At 44.2% G+C, this 22609-nt stretch overlaps 1 protein-coding gene across 1 annotated transcript in view; it reads right to left on the bottom strand.

Annotated features, from left to right (window-relative positions):
- The window catches only part of CFAP45 (cilia and flagella associated protein 45), a 31007-nt gene extending 10323 nt beyond the window's left edge, over positions 1-20684 (bottom strand). The window contains exons 1-9 of the mRNA XM_068251710.1: positions 20486-20684; positions 18081-18200; positions 16488-16624; positions 16252-16396; positions 13005-13175; positions 12330-12508; positions 8443-8572; positions 2996-3142; positions 1161-1274 (exon numbers count right to left, since the gene is read on the bottom strand). Coding sequence (XP_068107811.1) covers positions 1161-1274; positions 2996-3142; positions 8443-8572; positions 12330-12508; positions 13005-13175; positions 16252-16396; positions 16488-16624; positions 18081-18200; positions 20486-20488 — 1146 coding nt within the window. The 5' untranslated portion in view covers positions 20489-20684. The remainder of the gene's footprint in view (positions 1-1160; positions 1275-2995; positions 3143-8442; positions 8573-12329; positions 12509-13004; positions 13176-16251; positions 16397-16487; positions 16625-18080; positions 18201-20485) is intronic.
- Between the last annotated feature and the right edge of the window lie 1925 nt (positions 20685-22609).

The raw sequence follows: 22609 nt of genomic DNA, 5'->3' as shown, positions 1-22609 counted from the left end.
CAGGAGAGCCAGGCAACTGGTATTGCTTAAAAGGAAATAAATATGGCAGCCTCCATATCCTTCTTGCTACAGCTGTCCTTTAATCAACAAAACAACAAAGGGATATGCGTACACTGAGTTTTACCGGCTGGCCACTTTGGCTCAAGGTGAGCCAAATGACTGCTCACCCTGCTGCCGCTCACGCTGCTACCGTCTTCTTCCCGCTGTCTGCCTCATGTGACCGGCTCATGTTATGTGTAAGCATAATGACATGCGCCGGTCACAAGAGGCAGGCAGCGGGAAGACCAAAAGAAAGAACAGACAGAACATCGTGCTGGCCGCAGGTACAGGTGAGATACCAGTGCTGCTATTGTGTAGGGGCCCCAGGAACACGTAACAAAAGGGAGGTCGGGGGCCTGGCAGCACTAGTTGTAGGCAATGTCCAACCTTTGCTTAAAGGACTTACGAGGCCAAATGACCAAAAAAAGTTAATTCCCTCTGTGCCGATCCGCCGGGTCCCCCCGCTCATTAGCCCCTCGGGCCGGCTCCCGACCCCACGGCCCGGGTCGGGCTCTCCTGCCTCTCCTAAAATGGCCACTTGATCTGGCCGCGGCTGCGCAGTCCGCATAGCCGCGAGTGCGGCTGCGCAGCCCTAGGGCCAACTCCCCCGATCCATGCTACTGTAGCGTGGATCGGGGGTGGCCCTAGAGCTGCACAGCCGCACTTGCTATGTGGACTGCGAAGCCGCGGCCAGATCAAGTGGCCATTTTAGGAGAGGCAGGAGAGCCCGACCCGGGCCGTGGGGTCGGGAGCCGGCCTGGGGGGCTAATGAGCGGGGGACTGGGCGGATTGGCACGGAGGGCGCGGACGGCGTCCTCCATGCCTTAAAAGATGATGCAGGTAATTAACTTTTTTTGGTCATTTGGCCTCGTAAGTCCTTTAATGGAAGCGCCGTCACTGGGGACTGGGTGTATGCATGCAAGATGAACTTGAAGCCTGTTATCTAAACCATAAATTAAAGTGACCCTGTAGTTATGGGAATACATACAAGATGGGCTTGAAGCTTATCTCACTTATCTAAACCGTTTAGCTAGGATTCATCTTGCCCCCTTTGCCTTACTTGTAGCGCTGACCCTGCCGAAAAGTCCAGTGTGTCAAATGCATTTGTTAGGAGTACCTACCTGCTCTGCTCTGTGGTCGTGTGCTCTCTCCTGTAATGCTCGGAGACGAGCAACTTCCAACTCTTTTTCTTTCTTGATCTTCTGCTGCTCTGCTTCATACTCTGCTTCCCGAGCCTGCAAATGTTAACACTGATACTTTCATATACATGGACCCACAAGAAACTCTCCCATTTTAAAATTGAGCTTGTAGGCACTGAAATGGGGCAGTCTAGCTCTCAGTGTGACCAGGGTGAAATGCCTTAGCCTGGTATTACATGTAATTATTTTCATTATCTCCTGCAGTAGCTGTCTACAAACTGCTGGATACAGGACTTGTATTTTTCTGCCTGACCATCACTTCAACTACCACTCAAAAGCTTCACCCCAATTTTTCCAGTTTTTCATTAAAATTCCAGCAGTTCAATGACTCATTGTACTCTGAAATGAAAGCAGAATAAATAGACAACAGAAATTAACTGCTTCCATACTGAGCCAATTGAGATCTACGTCCAATTTACTTCCTACTACGCATACACTTTAACCCTTTCCAATCTAATTAAGTGATCACCCACGTCTCAGGACTTTTTATTCTGGTGTGCTGAGAGGAAAAATTGAAGGAGTGATTGCAGGAGTGCAGCTGTGGTAGGGTTCCAGAGGGTCTCTACCTCCTTGCAGTAGGGTGAGGACCTAACCTGGCATCAGTGGGTAGGTAGGGGAGCGCTGGCATGCCAGCACCAATTTGTGTGCTGCTGCTCTGACCCCACATGCACCAGCGTAATAACAGTGCACACTATATGCATCTTTTACTTGGTTTTAAGGCCATTTAAAGACAAAATGTAAAAATGGACAGCAGGGCTAATGCAGTGAGTATAGAGCTACTGTGATTGTCTTACCTTATAGAACACTGCAAAGAATATTGGAAAACACATGGTGCTAAGCAGGTGTACAAGTGGTGCAGCTGTCCAGCTGCTAAGCGTGACCTATCACAATCTTTAAATTGGACGTGTGCTCCATTTTTCACCAGTCCTGCTCCAGTTTTCTTTGAACTGGTTGTGATAAATCCACCGCATCAAAGTGTAATGGTGTGCATGCCCATTCCTCCAGCCTGCCTGCAAACTAAGCCCCTCCTAGGGGGCCTCTAGGAGGCAAATACTGTACTTACAGCAGTAGCCCTGCTGTCTGTTTTAACATTTATCATTGTGGAGAATCATTGTGAGCTCCTTGTTGTACCTGCTCACAGTGGCAGGTTAAGAGGGACTTAGTTACAATTTGTGGGGCCCTTTGTGAAACTCTGATGCCCCCTGCCCCTCATCATTACTTCTCAACCTCCCCAGGAGATAAAACAATTGTAGCTTTCTCCCTTTCACAAGTGTGACCACCATTTTCCTCATAACAACTGTTACCACCTTAATTCCAATTCCCCCTAATAAGTGGATTCACCATAAACTGCACATTTCCCTCCATAGTAAGTACGGCCACCATACCTCTCTCTCCTATCTCACATAACAACTGTGGCCCACATTCCCCCAGTCCCCCCAGTAACAAGTGAAGTCACCATTCTCCCCTTTACAAGTGTGGCCAACACCTCGCCCATAACAAGTGTGGCCATCCTTCCTCGTGACACCATCTCATACCTGTTGTGGCCACCATTTGTTCCCTATTACAAGTGTGGCCCCCATTCTCCTCTTCCTGCCATCCCCACCCTTAACAAGTGTAGCCACCATTCTCCCCATTACCTCCTTCCCAGTAACAAGTGTGACAACTATACTCTGCTATAACAGCTGCAGTCGCCATAACACCGTTTCCCCAGCAGCTGTGAAGCCTGCTTCCCCAGTAGTTATGCAGTTGCCATTTACCATCTTCTGTTTGGTGTATTCCAGCACCCGCAGCTCCGCCAGCCGCTCCTGCTCCTTCTGCGCAATCTTCTTTTTCTCATTCTCGGCATTGATTAGCTTGATCTCTGCCTGAATTTCCAGCTGCTCCCTCCTCTTCCTATCCATATCCTGACAGAAGGACAAAGTGATATCATGCATAGTTCTCAATTGTAACCCAAAGCAAACCTGTCACAGTGCTGAGCAACATAAACGGAGCGTATAGTGAAAAATTGCACATAAAACAGAGGCCCACTGATCTGCATGCCAAAATGATCACTAGCTTCAGAGATGGAGGGAGACAAAGTCAAAATGGAAGTTAAATCCCAGCGTGAAACCAAAATCTTTTTTAAAAACCACTTGAGGACCACAGTGAACACCCCCCCCCCCCCCCCCCTAAAGACCAGGCTAATTTTTGTGAAAATGGCCACTGCAGCTTTAAGGCCAAGTTGCAGGGCCGCACAACACAGCACACAAGTGATTCCCCCTCCTTTTCTCCCCACCAACAGAGCTCTCTGTTGGTGGAGTCAGATCGCCTCCGGATGTTTGTTTGTTTATTTTTCAATAAATGTTTGTTTTTTTAATACATTTTGCTATTTTTTTTATTTTTATATATTGCCCTCCCTCCCCCTCTGCCAGCCAATCCATGTGATCAGCCTGTGACGGCCGATCACTGCCAAGACACAGGAGGGGGTAGCCGTGACACACGGCTGTCCCCAGTATAGCGCTGCTGCTGATCGCAGCGCATTACATGGTAATTAGACGGTGGTTTCACTGTCTAAAAGTCTCCCGAGCGACGAGCACCGCTCGGAGACTGAAGGCGGGGCAGAGCTCCGCCCCCGAAGCAGGAGATGCGCGCGCAGGTTGCCAATTGGCATTAGGCTGTCCTGGGGCTGCCGCCACTGCCACGCCCATTGGCGTGGAGCAGTCGTAAGGTAGTTAAAGATAGTCTGAAGCAAATTAAATTACCCATTTTTCTTGTACATTTAACTTAAGCATTAAGATCAAAGCTGATTCGCCTCATTCCAGTGGCAGAACAAGGTATTTATCCCCCCAAAGTCCCCGGGGCAAAATTCTGCTATTGCAGAATTTTGCTTCCTGGAAAAGGCTGAGCTTTGTGCAGTAGTTCTGCCTCTGCTCCGGTCAATCTCCGCCTCTACCAGCCCCTCTCAGTTTTGTTTCACTGAGAGGGGCGGGGAGAAGCGGAGATCGGCAGAGATTGACTGGACAGGAGGCAGAGATACTGCGCAAAGCTCTGCCTCCCCTGGGCTGCAAAATTTACGACCTGAAAAGTTGTTCTGCCGCAGGGATGCGGCAAATCAGCTTTGATCTTAATGCTTCAGTTAACTGTACAAGAAAGAGAGGTAATTTAATTGGCTTTAGACTTTTTTGCAGCTATTCAGAGGCATCATTATTTTTGTGTAGAAATGATTTGATTAGCAAAATATGTCTCTATCAAAGTTCATGTTTGGGAGCCCTTATACCATCTAATTCATGCATCACAGACTTATAGGTCTGTTATCTCAGAGAGCTCTGTGTGTGCCTGCCCTCCTACTGTCCAAACCATGTCATGATACAGCTCAAAAAAGCAGGAGACACAATTACACAGCCTGTTGATGCTGTAATCTGCCCTGCTCCAGGGTATGTGACCAGATTTTTAGAAAATGTTTTTATCTGCAAAGCCTCATTTGAGACAAAAGGTAACACAGGTACTCTACTAAGCTACTAAGCTGCTAGATACTGTATGTAAATCTACGGTAGGGCTGAACTTTATAGTAAAATTAACTTGTTGATGGAGCCATTCATTACAATCAAAGATCAATAGAAAGGCTTGAGAGCTGCAAAGGGTGGAGCTAATCAAGAAAGACAGGTACACCTTTGGTTCAGCTCCTCCATGATTCCAGCCACTAATCCAGAAGTAAGGGCCGCCATGGCCGGACGCTTCTGTGACAGCCAGATTATGTTGATTAGCCCTGCTGAATGCTGTCCAGGCGTCAAGACCCACCACAGAAATAAACACTACTGCACCTTTTAAACTGGAACATCTTGGCCAGCACTGCCAGATACCAGATGTCAGCAATAGGGACCCTCAGCAGCGTCAGACATCACCACCAGTTTCTTTTGTTGACACTTCACCTCCCTTCCCCCCCCCTCCCCCCTTGTCTCCTTAGGGATAACAGATGATTGCCAAGTGTGGCTGGTGGCATCATAGTATGGCAGCCTCGGCTCTTGGCTTTCTGTCATTATCCCCCCCCCCCCCTTCCAGAACCTGTATAAGTCAAAACCAAGTCCGGGTACAACCCCTCCTTTGCACTTGGCAAAATAAATTATTCTGGTTCTGAAAGGCAATCCCTCAGCTCACCCAGACTTCCGGGGCTGTACAGAGTCTCCACAAGGTGCTCGAATCAAAGGCCACCAGCCTCAGCACAACTAATAACCAAGAAGATGATCCGCACACAGGGGATATGCTGACTCAGAGATTTATTCAATAAATCAACAGTGCACACCTAAAGGAGCAAATTACTAACACGTTTCACATCAGAGGTAAGCATTCTCTGACATGAAACTCATTACATATCTGCTCCTTTATGTGCACACTGGTGATTTATTCAAACAGTACTTATAGAGTGCACTACCCCTTCCCAATGTTCAATTACTACAAAAAAAGTCCTTTTTTTGGCACGTCCTCCACTGTTTAACATCCAGTGTCCAGGTACTCCAAACGTATTCACCCGTTGATGGTGCAATTCACATATGTAAAAAGAGAAACAGACAAGAAATCATAGTGCGATCCGTTTATATCGAAACCATGTAGGGACCTTCACCCTATGGGGTCCAGTTGTGTGACTTCTATAGTGGGATCACCTCTATATCTGTGACCATTTAGCCAACAATTGGCACGCTCACCTTGCTGCCAGGCTGCCCAGCCCCACAGACAGCAACAGCACTTGAAAGTTTAACCGGTTCCTTTCCAGCGGTTAGTGATACATCCAATCTCAAACAAAATCTCAATCATTTAAAAATATGTCTATTTAAATATATTTTTTACAATTTTTTTTTTTATAAAATAAGTTTATTCTTTAACAATTTGGGAACCTGATGTGGTTCTCTATGATAATTTAGTTAGGATTATTGAGAAAAAGTAAAAATAAAAATAATCAAAAGTGGGGAAGGGAGATAGGATTATATAATGTGTACTAATCACAATGTACCGATACAATGGTGTGTGGTGGGTGAGGTATTATGAGTAATATGTGCCAAACCAGTTATTTAGAAAAGGTATGGGGGTGCACTGTTTTAGGGGTATTTGAGGTTGGTTAATATAATGAGTTGGAGGTTATGAATAATTAATTAAGCATGTTAATTTAACTAGTTGTGGACCGTTTATGGGGTGGCTGTTACAATACACAGAATTGGTGGTTATGTAATTGAACAGCTGGCACACATGTTCACTATGTGTTGTTTATATATAAGAGTATCACATTATAGTGGGGTTAGCTAAATAATGTTGATATCATAGGAGGGAGCAAATAATAACTAATATCACTGTAGATAGGAGTAAAAGATTATTGTGAAATATTTCAGTGTATGGTATAAATACATGGGTATGGTATAAATACATGGGTATAATGGCATAATTGATATAGTAAAATGAGTTGCACGGGGAGTTTATATGTTTATATGATTATCCACATGGGTAGGAGATCACATATAGTTAGTGCACTGTGTGGGTTTACTATGGATGAGGGATGTATAGGAGTGGGCGGGGGGAGGAAGTATAGTGGACGGTGATGGGTTGGGAGTAAATGTGTTCCTGGGGATGTGGTGAGAACATATGGGTCTCGTGTTCAAGCCCCACAGATGCAGTCTTTGTCATGAAACCCGGACGCATTAGGCAATGCAGTCCGGTCGTGGAGTATTGCTCCCCAGGGTCTCGCGAGACTCTGGGAAGTATGGGTAATGTAGTTTGGGACAGCGAGCTATGGTGGGTAATATGGCGTCCAAGTCTCGCGAGAGTGCGAGATTTCGGGAATATGGGTAACGTAGTTCCTCCGGGTGGACATTTGGGTGTGCAGTAATATGTCCCTAGTCTCGCGAGCATGCGAGATTTGGGCAATATGGGTAATGTAGTCCGGGGCATACGTGTAGGACAGCATTCCCATGGGAATTTTGGCGTGAATCGGCGCTGTATAACAGGAATTAATAGAGTATAAGTAAGTACAAGATGGTGGAGGATTGAAAGGCATAGAGAACAATGTTTTAGGAAAACAATGTTTTAGGAATAGACTGGTTTTAGGAGTGATCTTGTTTAGTAATCACATGTGTGGAATATGTAAATGAGCTATGGGAATATATGAGACTGCTGGGTCGCTTCCTAACCAATAGCCCCTAATGAGTCGTATGACGTAACGCGTAGGGCGGAGCCTGGAAGGGAAGCGACCAGCAGCAGGAGGAGACGTCCCTTGAGTGTTTTAAACTTATATGCGCTTTTTATCTGATGTTTGTGAGTACAACTCTTAACTTTTATACAATAAATCGTGGATTTTACACTATTGGAAGCTTTTTAGTTTATGGATATATGCCTAAGATCCTGCCATCAGACTGTGGAGGTGGAATCTGTCTGTAATCATTGAGGTTGAGATTGCACACCCATAAGCGTGGACAGCTGTCTGTGAGTGTGGACAGCAGTAATCAAGGGTGAGCAGGAGACCAATAGAAGTGAACTGTTATATGATTTCAGTTGCTGTGTAAACAAGATTGCACTATGATAGTATCTCATTGCTTTGTTTGAGATTGGATGTATCACTAACCGCTGGAAAGGAACCGGTTAACCCTTCAAGTGCTGTTGCTGTCTGTGGGGCTGGGCAGCCTGGCAGCAAGGTGAGCGTGCCAATTGTTGGCTAAATGGTCACAGATATAGAGGTGATCCCACTATAGAAGTCACACAACTGGACCCCATAGGGTGGAGGTCCCTACATGGTTTCGATATAAACGGATTGCACTATGATTTCTTGTCTGTTTCTCTTTCTCTTTTTACATATGTGAATTGCACCATCAACGGGTGAATACGTTTGGAGTACCTGGACACTGGATGTTAAACAGTGAAGGACGTGCCAAAAAAAGGACTTTTTTGTAGTAATTGAACATTGGGAAGGGGTAGCGCACTCTACGTACTGTTTGAACATTTGAGATGTACATGTAGCACCTGTTTTTTGAGTTGCAGCAGGCCTTGATATAGAGGGGAGGGTGATAAGAGGGGAGCGCAATTGAAAGACTACACACTGTTGATTTACTGAATGAGTCAGCATATCCCTTGAGTGTGGATCTTCTTCTTGGCTCAAGGGTGGAGCTAAGCTTGAATTTTACAAGAAAATCCAAAATGTGCATTTTGCTACAGCAGCCACCAGGGACTCTTTTCTGTGCTCTGTCACCTTGTAATCTTCCATCTGCAGCTCATCCAGGAACTGAAGCATCTGTTGGGCTTCCTGCTCCCTCTGCTCTTCCTGGAGAAGTCTGGCCTCTTCATTTTCTTTCATCTGATGGATGATGTGTAGCTTTCCTCTACAGTAAGGAGGAAATCAATCACATTTACCAGATGCAACCAAACAAAATGCTACCACTTTTGTCTTGTCTCATTCAAGCAAATAAGGGAAGCGGCCCAATGCATACAAAATACACAGCAGCAACAATGCTGAAGTTCTACTGATTTAAATGACATAGTTACCCAAATATTGACCATAAGCATGTTGGTGTTCATTCCTATTGCAGTCATAATCTCCTAACGGTGGGCCTATGTCTACCCCTCTCTGAATGGCTAGCTCAACATAACTTCACTGAGGTCCAGAAAAGTAATTAACAATAGTTATGGACCACTTATACATTCCGAAGTCAACCCTGGCTCTTTGGAATCCAGGTTTCATTTAAAGCTGCTGATATTGTAATGATGTCATGTGATGAGTTTTTCTTCTACCAAGCTTATGTAGAATTCTCTATTATTTTATTTACTGTAACAAATGACAAACTAGTAAAACATTTGATCTATAAAGGATAGCTTTAAAAACACTAAATACACAATAGGGATAGGCTCTCAGAACTCCCAGCAGCACGCCTGACATCTACAGTAAAGTCTCTTCAAAGGGTGAGGAAATTTATATATATAAAAAAATAGGCCCAGACTGACTACTCAGTTACAAAGCACTACCAATTATGTCTCAATACAGATCAAAAACCCCCATTGGCTGTGTAATATTTATAAACACTTCTCCACATCCCTGTTTAATGTATACAGTATAAAACAGTATTCTGACAGGTTCTACATGTCTCTCACTTAGGGCCCTTTTCCACTAGCAGTCGCTAGCGTTCGCGCTGAACGCTAGCGATTGCTGAATCGCAATTCCGCCGTTTTCCCGACGTTTGCGGCCACGATTTTGCTATGCTATGCACTGCATAGCAAAATCGCGGCAAAAGTCGCTCCGCGGCGCGATCAAGTAAAAAACGAATCGCGGTAGTGGAAATGACCTACCGCGATTCCTATGTTAAAAAGCAAACCGTAGCGATTGTAAAATCGCTAGCGGTTTGCGGTTTTGCGATTCAGCTAGCGCAAACGCGCTAGTGGAAAAGGGCCCTTAATCCTCCCGACACTGCTGCTTTTCCCTGTGTTAAAATGTACGCATCTGTGATCTTTAGTCAGGCCAGATCATTGCTGTCTGCATATCCTTTCCTCTTCAGGGGAGTAAAATCAATAATGTATTATACCAGTAATTGCATTACTAAATGGTTGTACATCGCTGTGTAATATGTTGGCGCTATATAAATCTAATAAATAATAATAATAATAAATTATGGGTGGTTTGAGGCTGATGTCAGTGGCAGACAAAGCCAGCAGTGGGCCCCTGTGCAAAATAAATGGAGTGGGCCCCAATACGAGTGGATGTGGTCATAACAGAGCATGGGTGGATCCAAAAATTGTTAAAGTGGATTCGAGATAAACGTTTACTCATTTCATAATTGTGTTCTTTACATATAGTATTTTTGTTTTAATACTCTAATTCCCTATAAACTAAACAAGCCTTGCCCACAGCTTTTTCAGAGTGCCTTGGCACTGTAGCAAGGGCTTATGGGAGCTCAGTCTGGGCAGGAGGAGGAGGAGGTTACTAGCCAGAGATTTCAGAGGCAGAGGGAAGGAGGGAGGAGGAGGGGAGGGGACTGAATTTGTCACAGGTTGAGGTCTGGAAATGCTATCAGCTTGCCTGTGTGTAATGTGACAAACAGAACATGGCTGTCCTCATTGTATCACAGGAATAAATAATCATAAACTGTTGAAGCTGTTTACAGCTACATTTGCTGTGTAAACTATCTAAACTTTAGGGGCTTGATTCACAAAACGGTGCTAACTGTTAGCACGCTGTGAAAAGTGCTTTGTGCGAAATATCGCGTGATAACGGTTATCGTGCGCAGAAAACTCCGTTTGCGCATTCAAGCAATTTTTTTGTACGTTGATGCTCGCGTTCTCGAGATAAATGTGCGTTATCGCGTGAATGTGAACGTTAACACACTAAAAATTCTGTTAATGCACAAACGCAAATTTTTACACGCAATAACCTGTTTTTGAGCGATAACGTGCTAAAAACGCACGCAAAGCCATGCTAACAGCCATGCTAACAGTTAGCACAGTTTTGTGAATCAAGCCCAAGATAAGATATATAGACAATTTACTTGTTATAGTTAATTTTTCATCTCGGATCCGCTTTAAGGACATAAAAGTACATAGTTAAAATGACAGACGACCACATGGGGGAAAGGACATGGATGGAAAGACAACTACATAAAGTGGAGTGATACAGGAAGAGAGAGGCAGCTTTTGTACTGACTGGGTCCTGATGCATACATGAACCTAGAGGATAATCTGGCCCTGACTGTGGTGCAGCTCAGAGAACGATAGGGTCTTAACCCCCTTGGCGGTATGAAAAATACCGCCAGGGGGCAGCGCAGCAGTTTTTTTTAAATTATTTTTTTTTTAAATCATGTAGCGAGCCGAGGGCTCGCTACATGATAGCCGCTGCTCAGCGGCATCCCCCCAGCCCCGCCGATCGCCTCCGGCGATAGGCGATCAGGAAATCCCGTTCAGGAAATCCCGTTCAAAGAACGGGATTTCCTGGAGGGCTTCCCCCGTCGCCATGGCGACGGGGCGGAATGACGTCACCGACGTCAGCGACGTCACCGACGTCAGCGACGTCGGGACGTCATTGGGAGACCCGATCCACCCCTCGGCGCTGCCTGGCACTGATTGGCCAGGCAGCGCTCGGGGTCTGGGGGGGGGGGGGGGGGCGCGCGCCGCACCGGATAGCGGCGATCGGGCGCGCGGCGGCGGCGATCGGGGTGCTGGCGCAGCTAGCAAAGTGCTAGCTGCGTCCAGCAAAAAAAAAATGAAGTAAATCGGCCCAGCAGGGCCTGAGCGGCACCCTCCGGCGGCTTACCCCGTGTCACACACGGGGTTACCGCCAAGGAGGTTAATGGGGGCCCAAGGTAAGTTAAGTTTCTTCAGTCCCCTATGATAGTTTTTATGGTAAGCTAAGAAGAGAGTGGGTCAAAAAAGATGGCAGTTGGGCCTCTTGACACCCACTAGGCCCCAGGCACCTACCTATGTTGCCTTGTGGATGATCCTGTTCCGGTGCAGCTGCATGGGCCCCAGAGGAGGTGGGGCCCCTGTGCAGTTGCACGGCCTGCACGGGCCTATGTCCGCCTCTGGCTAATGTCATACATTTATATGATGAACATGGCACGCCACAAAATGTGAGCCACACTTCCAGGAGTTTGCAAGTGATGAAAAGGAACCCCCCAAAAAAACTATTTTAAATATAAACTTGCCTTCTTAAAACTCCTAGTTAACTGGGTAATCTGTAACAGTTGTTGCCTAAGTTCTACCTCATAGAGCCATATTAATCCATGTACTGAGGAAGTCGGAAACAGCCATATGGGCGTTGAATTAGTATGGCTCTGTAAACTGAATAGGCCATATAAGCCCACTGAGCACTTTAACGTCTCAGGGTGTGTGTCTAATGTTTCTGGACATAAAAGAATGATTTGCATATACATTAGTGGTGCATCATGGGAGATCTTTCTTGTTGACATAAAGCTGAATAATTTAAATTATCTTCTATTATAAGATGGCAAATGTACGGTATATTTAGTACAGCTGTTTAGTAAGGGGGCTTTTCGGCTCCTTTAGGTCCCTTACAAACTCTTAATGATTCTAGTTCACCTTGAGCTTACTGGGTACTCTGTAACAGGGTTTTGTGTGAGAGGCAGTTTTGTCTACCTGATCTTCTCCTGTTTCCTATTCTCTTCTATCTCCTCCTGCAATCTGATGGCTTTTTGCCGCTCCACTTCCATCATCTGATCCAGGCGCTTCAACTCATCCTCCATCTCTTTTGTAATAACCTTCTTCTCTAAAATCTGAGCATCGCGGATGGCGTGGCACTTGGCATTAAGAACCATCTGATTGGTTAGAAATACAAGTAAGTTAATTTCTAAACTTTACTGAAAAAATGAAAGTATACCTGTAGTGACATGATGAGATAAACATAGGTGCGTATAATACTAGACGTAGTAAAAAATTATCTGAAGTCCATTTCCGTTTTCCAGTACAGCAAGTTAAAAACAAAACAAAAAAACTTGAGGTGTTATCTATGCAAAAGAGCTTGTGGACAGCTTGTTTTGTCAAATTCAGTCCAGTTTCCTAAAGAGTAAATAGAGGCTAAAACAACTGAGAAACAGAGAGACAGAGTGTGGATTCTAAACATCTACGGTGACGGTCTGATCGAATCCTGAAAATTATGTCATTAAACTAAAATAAAACACTCATTTCCATGTTACTAAAGTTCGATTTATCATCCATACTACACACAGAATTAATTATCTCACAAGAGTATTTCCACTTCACATTCAACTCATCAGTTTAGCTTCCCTTTAAGTGTAATAGGTGGTAACTTACCTCATTAAGCTTTTTGATCTCATCCTCTTGTTCCATGCGCATGGTGTTGGCTCTTTGCAAGAGATGCTGTGCCCTCTTTTGGGCTTCTTCCTCCAGATCACTCAGCTTCTCATTCTTCTTCCGCGACATCTCCTTTTGCTTCATGTAGTTCTTGCGTTCATTAACAGCTTCCTAGGTGCAAACAAATTAAGAAACTGTTCCATCAGTCTCACTCAAATCTGTATAAAACTTAATTCAAATGAAAAATCTTTAAAATCTATTGCAAAAATATGGATTTCAAATTTTGGTTTTAGTGCTAATAGACTTGATCTAAAGTAAACTCAAAGTGAGAGGAACATGGAGGCTGACATACTGGCTGTAGTAGTGTCTGAATGACACACCTGAAAAAAAACTTGCAGCTAATCTAGTCAGACTTCAGCCAGAGCACCTGTCTGCAAACTTGTTTGTGGTCTATGGGAACCAGAGACGGGTGGAACCTTAAAAATGGAAAAAGATTTTATACCTACTTGGGGCTTTCTCCGCTGCCTCTAACCGCCGGTGCCGGGTCCCGTCACTTCCGCATCCACAGGGACTCCCTCCGTCTCTTTACGCATGCACCTGCACAGTATGGAGGGAACGCATTGAGGGACCCGGTACCGGTGGAAAGAGGCAGTGGAGAAAGGCGGTGTGGGAATGATCCAGGCTTATGGGGCTGGAGGAAGCCCCAGGTATGTATAAATCTATTTATTCTTCGTCTCTTTAAAGTATGAAAGGCAGAGGCCTATATGCAATTAACATTTTCTCCTGAGTTTTCTGCTGGGTGATATTTTCACTGTGGTCAATAAAATGCATTTTTAAACAGCCAGCAAGCGACAAAATACTCAAAATAATTTTGATAGTATAATATAATCTCGTTACAGTAAACTCTGATATACAGGGTGGGCCATTTATATGGATACACCTAATATGGCCATTTATATGCATACACCATTGTATGTGAATGGTGAAGTTAACAAACAAAACCACAGCTATTGGTCTGACACTAACCCACACTGGATAGATCCCTCCAAGACTGTTGGAACAAAAAAATTGATGGTATGGTGTGGTATATGGGGTGTATCCATAGATAAGGTGTATCCATATAAATGGCCCACCCTGTAGTAAAACTGGTATAGTAAACTAAATGTCCAGGTCTCAGCCAAGCACCATTATAAGTATATGGGAGTAACGTCTGGTATAGTAAACCCTGATATAATAGAATTTCCGTTATATTAAACATGTTTCTTGCCCCAGTGGTATTCTGTATTCAGCTATAGTGGAAAAGGGTGGGTATAAGCCTCATACAGCAGTCGGAGACCCATGATCAGTGGTCAGTGGGCGGGCTGGCAGCCACTTGTAGCCTGCTCACTATCTGCACACTATGGGCTTGCGTGGATTACCTCAAAAGCACCAGCTGGTAAGACCAATGTGGAAGCTGCTGCCTGATTACTAAGGGAATTGCCTGTCATCTGTGACTTGCTTGTGTATGGCTGCAAAGCTACAGTGTCATCCAGGCTGCACAGAAATGTGGACAGAGGAGCATACTAGAAGTACTGTACCTGCATTAACTGGTGAGACCTATGCTTCCTGTGCAAGCTGTTGCATGATTACTGAGGAAACTGCCTATCATCCAAGACTTGCTTTTGCATGACTGCTGTGCAAGATGCTGCATGATTATTGCCTGCAAAACCACAATGACAATCCCTACTGGCTAATGTGAACTGCGTACATCAAAAAAGGGCTTCGGGAAAAAAGGGCGCGTGGTGTAAACGATAAGCAGTATTATCGTTTATAAAAATATTGTGTAGAATTTCGTTTACAAATAGTGTTTTAAGAATTTATAAATCATTAAATAATGTGTATGAGATCGGCAATTCTTAAAACGTTAATCTTCCCTGTTTCTAAACTGAAACTTATATTTACGTTTGTTAAAAACCCTCCCTGTACCTATCCCTAACCCCTAGACCCCCTGGTGGTGCATAAACCTAAGACCCCCCTGGTGGTGCCTAAACCTAAGACCCCCCTGGTGGTGCCTAAACCTAAGACCCCCCTGGTGGTGCCTAAACCTAAGACCCCCTGTTGGTGCCTAAACCTAAAACCCCCCTGTTGGTGCCTAAACCTAAGACCCCCCCTGGTGGTGCCTAAACCTAAGACCCCCTGTTGGTGCCTAAACCTAAGACCCCCCTGTTGGTGCCTAAACCTAAGACCCCCTATGGATAATAATGTTTTACAAACATTAATAAATAAAAAATTTAAATAAAAAAATGTAAATAATTTTTTTGGGTGGATAATAATGTTTTAGAAATGTTTTAGAAATAGTGATTTAGTATCTTTATAAACGTTATTCGTCACGGGCTCATTTTGTAAAGTTAAATCATCACAAGCACAGTTATAAAACCTTAAAAATCTCTGGGCGCCGTTTGTAAAACGTTAATAATCTCCGGCGCCTTTTTTTCCCTGTTCGGCGCCCATTAAACGATATTTATAATGGGAGTGAATGGGGCGCCCTTTTTGTCCACTTGTCTCATGCGCCCAAATCTCCTGCTTCCATGTGAACTTGCATATATGTAGATTTGAGCAAGACTTTCAAAAACACAACTCAAACATAGCTGGCATTGGCGTGTAGGTTTTTAAAAATATGCCGGCAGTCTAAAGTTGGCTATACACTTGCAGATGGCCATGCAGAAACTACAATCAGGTAGCTATGTTGTGGCATCGAACTCTGGCAGATTATATCATAATTATCAAATCTGCTGGGAAATTTTAGTAAGTATAGGGGCACCTTCAGTGTTAAGTCTGCCCCTTTGGAAACTGTCCAGTGCTGAATTATTCAGCTCAGTTCTGTTTACCTGAATTCCCATCTGATTCTTGTGGTGACCTAGTTTGCTGCCTTGTTCCTGTTTTTGTTCATTGCTTTATGTTGCCAATCTCTATACATCTGACTACCAGCCTCATCAACGGAATCTCCCTACCAGGCACAATGATGAGATCTCCCTGCAGTAGCTTGTGTCTCCTTCCCACCTACAATGATGAGATATTCCTGCATTGGGTGCTTTCTCTGTTTCTCTCTCACAGTCACGGCTGTTTCTAGCTATTTTGGTGCCCTAGTAATGACAGCCCACCGTCAATTTTTCCCACTTTTCCCTTAGTTAAAAGTAGAGTAAATTAAACAATACATTAAATTCTAAAAATCAGAAATAAACTATCAGTTGTTAACTGTTGCTCTTACAATGGCAGCTTCCTTCTCCTCTTTAAAGATCTGCATCGCCATCTGACGCTCCTCCTTGGTGCGGACCCGAGCTGCATACTTGATGCGAATGAAATCCTGGGGTGACATTATTATGGAGAGGCCAGAGGGGTCCTCAGAGGGCACCCTAGAAGGAAGAGCAGTTAAACAAATATATTTACTAAAGTGAGCTTCTAAGGGTGTACAAGATTTGTAAACTAATTCTGTGTAAAACATACACCAGATCTCGGATGAGGTCACTGGTAATAATTTGGATGGTCTCCGGTTTGTGGCCTCTGCTTGGCGCAGACTTGGCCTTCCGATGTCCAAACTCTGTCTTCTGCACAAAAGGACTGTTGTCATTTGCAGGTTGTTCCTGATGAATAAATAGACATGTTCTGTATTATTTTTTTTCACCAGAATTTAAATGAGCAAATATTATCTTCAACACTCTGAAAAAACGATGAAATGATAAAAAAAAATATTCTAGTACTGAATAGTGTGAAGATTAGAAGCTTTTTTTGCTGCTTTCTGCATTCACTATGGTGAATTTCCCTCACATCTTACTTCAGGAACCTCTTTGCAACTCCACATGAACCCCAGTGGCCCTGGGAACAGGAAGTGGAGGAAACCTTGAAAAAGTTGTCAGGGTTCTAAAGTTTCCTCACGATACAAAAAAAAAAATACCTTATTTGTTGCTGTCTATGGCACTGTTGGAAAGCACTTAGCAGTAAAATGCTGCATTTAAAATCAGCAGTTTTGGAAATCTATTAAAATACAGTAGAATAGATCAGTGTGCCACTTTGAATGGTATTATCTGCCTACAGTATGAACAAATAATATAGATTGTTTTGTCAAATTGCTTGAACCGCCTAGTGTAATGTTGCTATGGTGAGAGACATAAAATTCTTCCAGACTTTAATATCGTTACAGTGGCAACATGGCATTGGGGTAGGGCAAGATGTATCAGTGGGTGTGGTCTAATCATGAACCAACTAAATAACTTGAATTTGTCATAATTGAAGAAAAAGAAAAAAAAAGCAAGAATAGCGTTCTGTTCCCTATCTGTCTCTTATCATTATTAATAATGTATAAAGTGCCCCACATATTTTGTGCCATATTCCATATTTTATGCCATATAATGTTCTCCAGTACCTAACGTTACCAAAATACCTGCATGCCTGCACAGGAGAATGGCGAAACATGAGACTGGCAGAGAATAACACCACCACTAACAGATTATTGTTTGCATGGCTTATTTCTCCTCGCCATCTTCCCTGTTAGCGGGCAATATAAACATTTGTATTTTTATTATTATTATTTAGTATTTATATAGCACCGACATCTTCTGCAGCGCTGTACAGAGTATATATAGTCTTGTCACTAACTGTCCCTCAAAGGAGCTCACAATCTAGTCCCTACCATAGTCATATATCTATGTATGTATTGTGTACTGCATGTATATTTTAGTCTAGGGCCAATTTTAGGGGAGGCCAATTAACTTATCTGTATGTTTTTGGGATGTGGGAGGAAACCGGAGTGCCCAGAGGAATCCCACACAGACACGGGGAGAACATACAATCTCACTGCAGATGTTGACCTGGCTGGGATTCAGCCTGGGGACCCAGCGATGCAAAGCGAGAGCGCTAACCACTACACCACCGTGCTGCCCATATTTGAAACCGAAGTTTAAATTTCAGCATTTGTACATCACCAATAGTTAGTTTGGTTGAAAAAAGACATTCGTCCATCAAGTCAAACCAGAAAAAAAAAAAAATTGCCATCCAGAGATTGCAATCCAGAGTGCCATCACTGGAGATAGGTAGCCTCACCTTTGTTCCAAACAAGCTCTCGTCTATTTCTGAACTTAAAGCCTTAGTCCGATACTTCCAGGCTTTTGACCGGTGGGATCCATGAGAGCCGGAGCTGATCGAGCCCACCACACTATCAGGCTGAAAAGACATAGTGGCATGCAGAGGGTTAATGACACCTATTACTAAAGATGGGAACAACTGATGTATTGAATAAGCACAAGCCGATTAGGAAACATACAGTGTAAGGCTCCCTGCACACTGCATGAGATTCCAATTCCGATTTTTAATCGTTACTGTATGCTGCGTTTTTTCCTCCGTTTTTCTGTTGATTGCATTCAGGGAAAATCGGAATTGAAAATCGGAATTGGAATCGCAAAATGGATTTGCAGTGTGCAGGGAGCCTAAGGCCTCTTTCACACAGGAGGCTGAAGGCAGTGAATTTACCACCTGTCAGCTGCTCCTTTCTAGCACTTGGTACTGGCTGTGAATAGGCGGTCCGCCACATGGAACCACATCTAAACATGGCCATAGCCATGCTCAGATGTGGCATGTCAGGATTTTCTGGCGCCAGAATTTTTGCGCGCAATTGCAACGATTGCACGTGAAAATCGCAGGGGCTCTGGGCAGGACGAGTGCCATTGCCAATTAGCAGGCATAAGTTTGTAGTGCTTGCTATGCTACTCTGATAAGGCGTGTTAACTTTGATAAGGTGTGATATCTTTGATAAGGTGTGATATCTTTTCATAAGGTGTGATATTTGATAAGGTGTGATATTTAAGTTATCACGGTTTAGTGAATCAAGCCCATGGTGTGCAGAAAACGCATATAGAAAACCGACAGACTTGTGCTCCCAGCCTCAGCTTATTACCCTTACTTTGTCCATCTATGATGGAGCAGAACTGGCTCTGCAGATTTCCCCAGCATCACTACAGTACAGAGCACTTGGGGTGGGGTAAAGAGGTTGGGGGCTGGGCACTGTACACAAAGGCCTGCTGCACACTGAATAGGGATTGTCGACAAATCTGTGTCTGCAAAACTTTGTATGATTCCTTATCAGTGGCTGAGCAGATGCAGAGAGCAGAAAGCTTTTTCAGTCCGTGCCCTTAGTCAATCTCTCAGGACAGGGAAAAGAAACTTCTCCCGCCATGGGGCCCCCTGCGGCTTTTGGGTCCCCCTGTGACTGCCTCCCTTGCAGGGTCTATTGTTACGCCCCTGGAGTAAAGTGTCTGTGTGGAAAACCATGATTTCCATTTTGCATTTTTAATAAAACTATATCCAACAAGTGAAAATAATACATTATTAGAAAATGTGCATGCATTTTTGATTTGCCATAGAATAGCATTATATGCAAATTGCAAGTGTGTACATCCTTTCATGTTAGCCACATATTGGTAGATTGATTTGGCAGAGCAACAACATTTACGAATAGTGGTGACTAGAGTAAAGATTCTGAAGTTTTTACTAGGTTAACATTAAACATGGCTATGTGCCATAAGAATTCTATTATTCTCAGCAACCAAGTGGATGTTTGAAATCCACATAGTGACGCTTCATAGTACATTTGCATTTGCCTTTCATAGGGTCATTCCACCCAAAAATGACTATATTTCAGTAATCGGTGGATGCTGGAGACTCAATCTTTTGTGCCCTCAGTTTGCTAGTCTGTTCACCTGTCACAGCTATTATGAGGCTTCAATTTTCTTCTTTTAGAACAGGAAAATGCAACAGGAAGGACAGGAATAAACTGGATTGAAGGGAGAAATCTCAATACTAGAGCAGGTAAAGAATAAGGCACTATATTTTTACCATTCAGGTCACTGAATCCCAAAGTGACTCAGCATATTGAATTATTTGGTTGTATTATGCTGGGAATACACGATGCGTTTTTACGGTCGATTTTCTGTTCGATCGATTTTCAATTTGTTTTTCTGATCGATTTCCCAGTCGATTCTCTTATCTTTTCTTATCTATTTCCATTCACTTCTATAAGAAATCGATCAGAAAAACAATCGTAAATAGGATTGTACATGTCAGAAATTATCTATCGAACCATCTATCTGCTGAAAAAAACGTATGGTGTATTCCCAGCATAACTGGTTGAAAGGTAGATTTAACAGGTCAGATGCAGGGCATGAAGAGGAAATCTATCTATATGAGGCTGCAAATAAAAGGGGTTGAACACAAAAAGTTTTTTTTTTTAGGGAGGTGGACATGGGGATTTGCATATATTAGTATACATGAGATGAGATAGCTGTTGCAGACATAAGACAGAAAGACAGACAGATTAGATTGACAGTGCAATAAGTATAGCACAGTGCACTAGGACAGGAGTACACAGTAGAAGTCATGTTGGACAGCAGAACAGGTGGCACAAGAAGTACATAGAATTCATACAAGTCAGTATGACAGCCCTTTTCCCTCACCATATCTGCACTGTGGTCGGCTCCAGGCTTATCAGGCAGCGCCTGTTTACTGGTAGTCACAGTAACATACACTTCCCCTCACTCCATGGAAACTGATACTAACAGGAAGTCTCTGCTTCTTCAGGCGCCATGTTGTAGCCTAGCGTGCGCCATCTTGTCATAGATCACCTAGTAGTCAGCTTGCATTAGAAATCGCTCCGCCCTTCTCTGTTCGCGGCGGAAATGACGATACAGGAAAGTAAAACCATGCTATCCTGCTTCAGGAAGGAAATTCATTTTTCTTCACGAGAATGTTGCGATGAGAGTCGCAGTAGAATAATGTAATATACTCAAGTAAACAGCTGGTAAATAATAGCTATTCTCGGTCAGGTTCTCTGACCTCAGAGAAGACAAATGACAATCGGTTATCCCTTATGCATCCTAGTAGCTCCATTCTGGGTAAAGCAGGGAACCCGAGGTGAGAGGGATATGTAGGCTGTCATATTTATTGCCTTTTAAACAATACCAGTTGCCTGGCTGTCCTGTGTCTTTTAGCCATAGACCCTGAACAAGCATGCAGCAAATCAGGTGCTCTGACTCTGACGCTTTTACTGCATTAGCCATATGCTTGTTGTGGGGTTTTGACTCTGACACTACTTATAGGGAGTCTGAAGAGATTTAAAAAAAAAACATACTCACCTAAGGAAGGGAAGGCTCTAGGTTTCGAAAACTTCAGAAGTCTCCTGCAGTGGGAGATGCAAACGGCGGGGCCTGCAGGGGAAAGAGGACACTATGAGGAGAACAGGAAGGCTTTATAGGACCCAGAACCTTCCTTCTCCTTAGGGTATCTGTTTTTGTTTTTTTTAACTTACACTTCAGACTTGCTTTAAGCCAGCAGGCCAATGGTTTCCAGGCAACTGGCATTGTTTTACAAGGAAATAAATAGCTAACGGCCTCCATATCCCTCTCCTTCCAGGTTCCATTTAAAACCATCATACCGTGAAACTATAACTACTAAGTCATGTTCTCACATTTTGTAATATAACTTCCATCATGAATCTCTTGTTACTCTATTTCCTTTTTTTGATGTAGAACAATGTACATGTATCGAGCGCCCAGCACTTGTCAACCCTTAGGCCCGGTTCACACTTGCGTTCCAGGTCCGGTTTCCCCGGACCCGGAACGCACCGTATACTGTACAAACGGACCCGGATGTGAATGGATACATTGTTATTCAATGTATCCATTCACACCCGTCCGTCTATCCGGGCTGCGTTCAGGATTTTTCCAACATGCAGCATTTTTCCGGAACGCAGCTCTGGCCGCCACACCTGACCCAGAACCTGACCATTTTCCCCGCACCATAGGAAGTGATGAGAAACGGAAGTTTCTTATCACACTGGCAATAGAAACGGGTGCTTACGGCACCCGTCCTTTGCCACATGGGGGGTCCAGGCATGGACAGATGGGGGGGGGGGGGGGAGACGGCAGCACTGACAGGACAACAGCCCAGGTATGTTTATTATTGTATTGTGGGCTGTTGTCCTGTACTGTGTGCACTGTGTCGTCCCCCCCCCCCCCCCCCCCCCCCGACTCCCCCCCATGCCTGTCTGTGCTGCCGTACCTGTTTTAAAGTACAGTATCGGCAATCCGGAAGTGTTACTTTCCGAATGCCGAACTGATACTTTTTTGTCCGCAACCTGACCGGATCCTGAGGGATCCGTGCGGCCCCAGTACGGGACCCGGACCCGGAAGTACTGCCCGGTTTCACACAAAACGCAAGTGTGAACCGGTCCATGGGGCTCATTCACACTGTGCTGTGCTGTCAGTTTTGACGCACTGCACGTAGTATACAAACCTCATGGTAACATTCACAGCACAGCTGTGTGTTCCCAATGCGTTGTGATATTACGCATCTACAAACATTTTAGAGCACGGCACACACGTTTTCCCGATGGGTTCTATTGCGTTGCTGACGTCTGCGCTTTAACGCACCACAAAGTGCATTCCGTGCGATGGGAACGCATGCACAAAATCTTGTTCGTACATGTGTTTTGTAGTGTGAATGAGGTTCACAGTGGGAGTTGCGTTTCCTGTAACAGCAGGAGCAGTACGGAAAAACTGGCGTACGTTATCTGCGCGTTG

This window comes from Hyperolius riggenbachi, chromosome 9 (assembly GCF_040937935.1).
Source record: "Hyperolius riggenbachi isolate aHypRig1 chromosome 9, aHypRig1.pri, whole genome shotgun sequence".
Classification (NCBI taxonomy): Eukaryota; Metazoa; Chordata; class Amphibia; order Anura; family Hyperoliidae; genus Hyperolius; species Hyperolius riggenbachi.
Note: the sequence above shows the minus strand (reverse complement) of the source record. Positions and strands in the feature narration are given on the sequence as shown.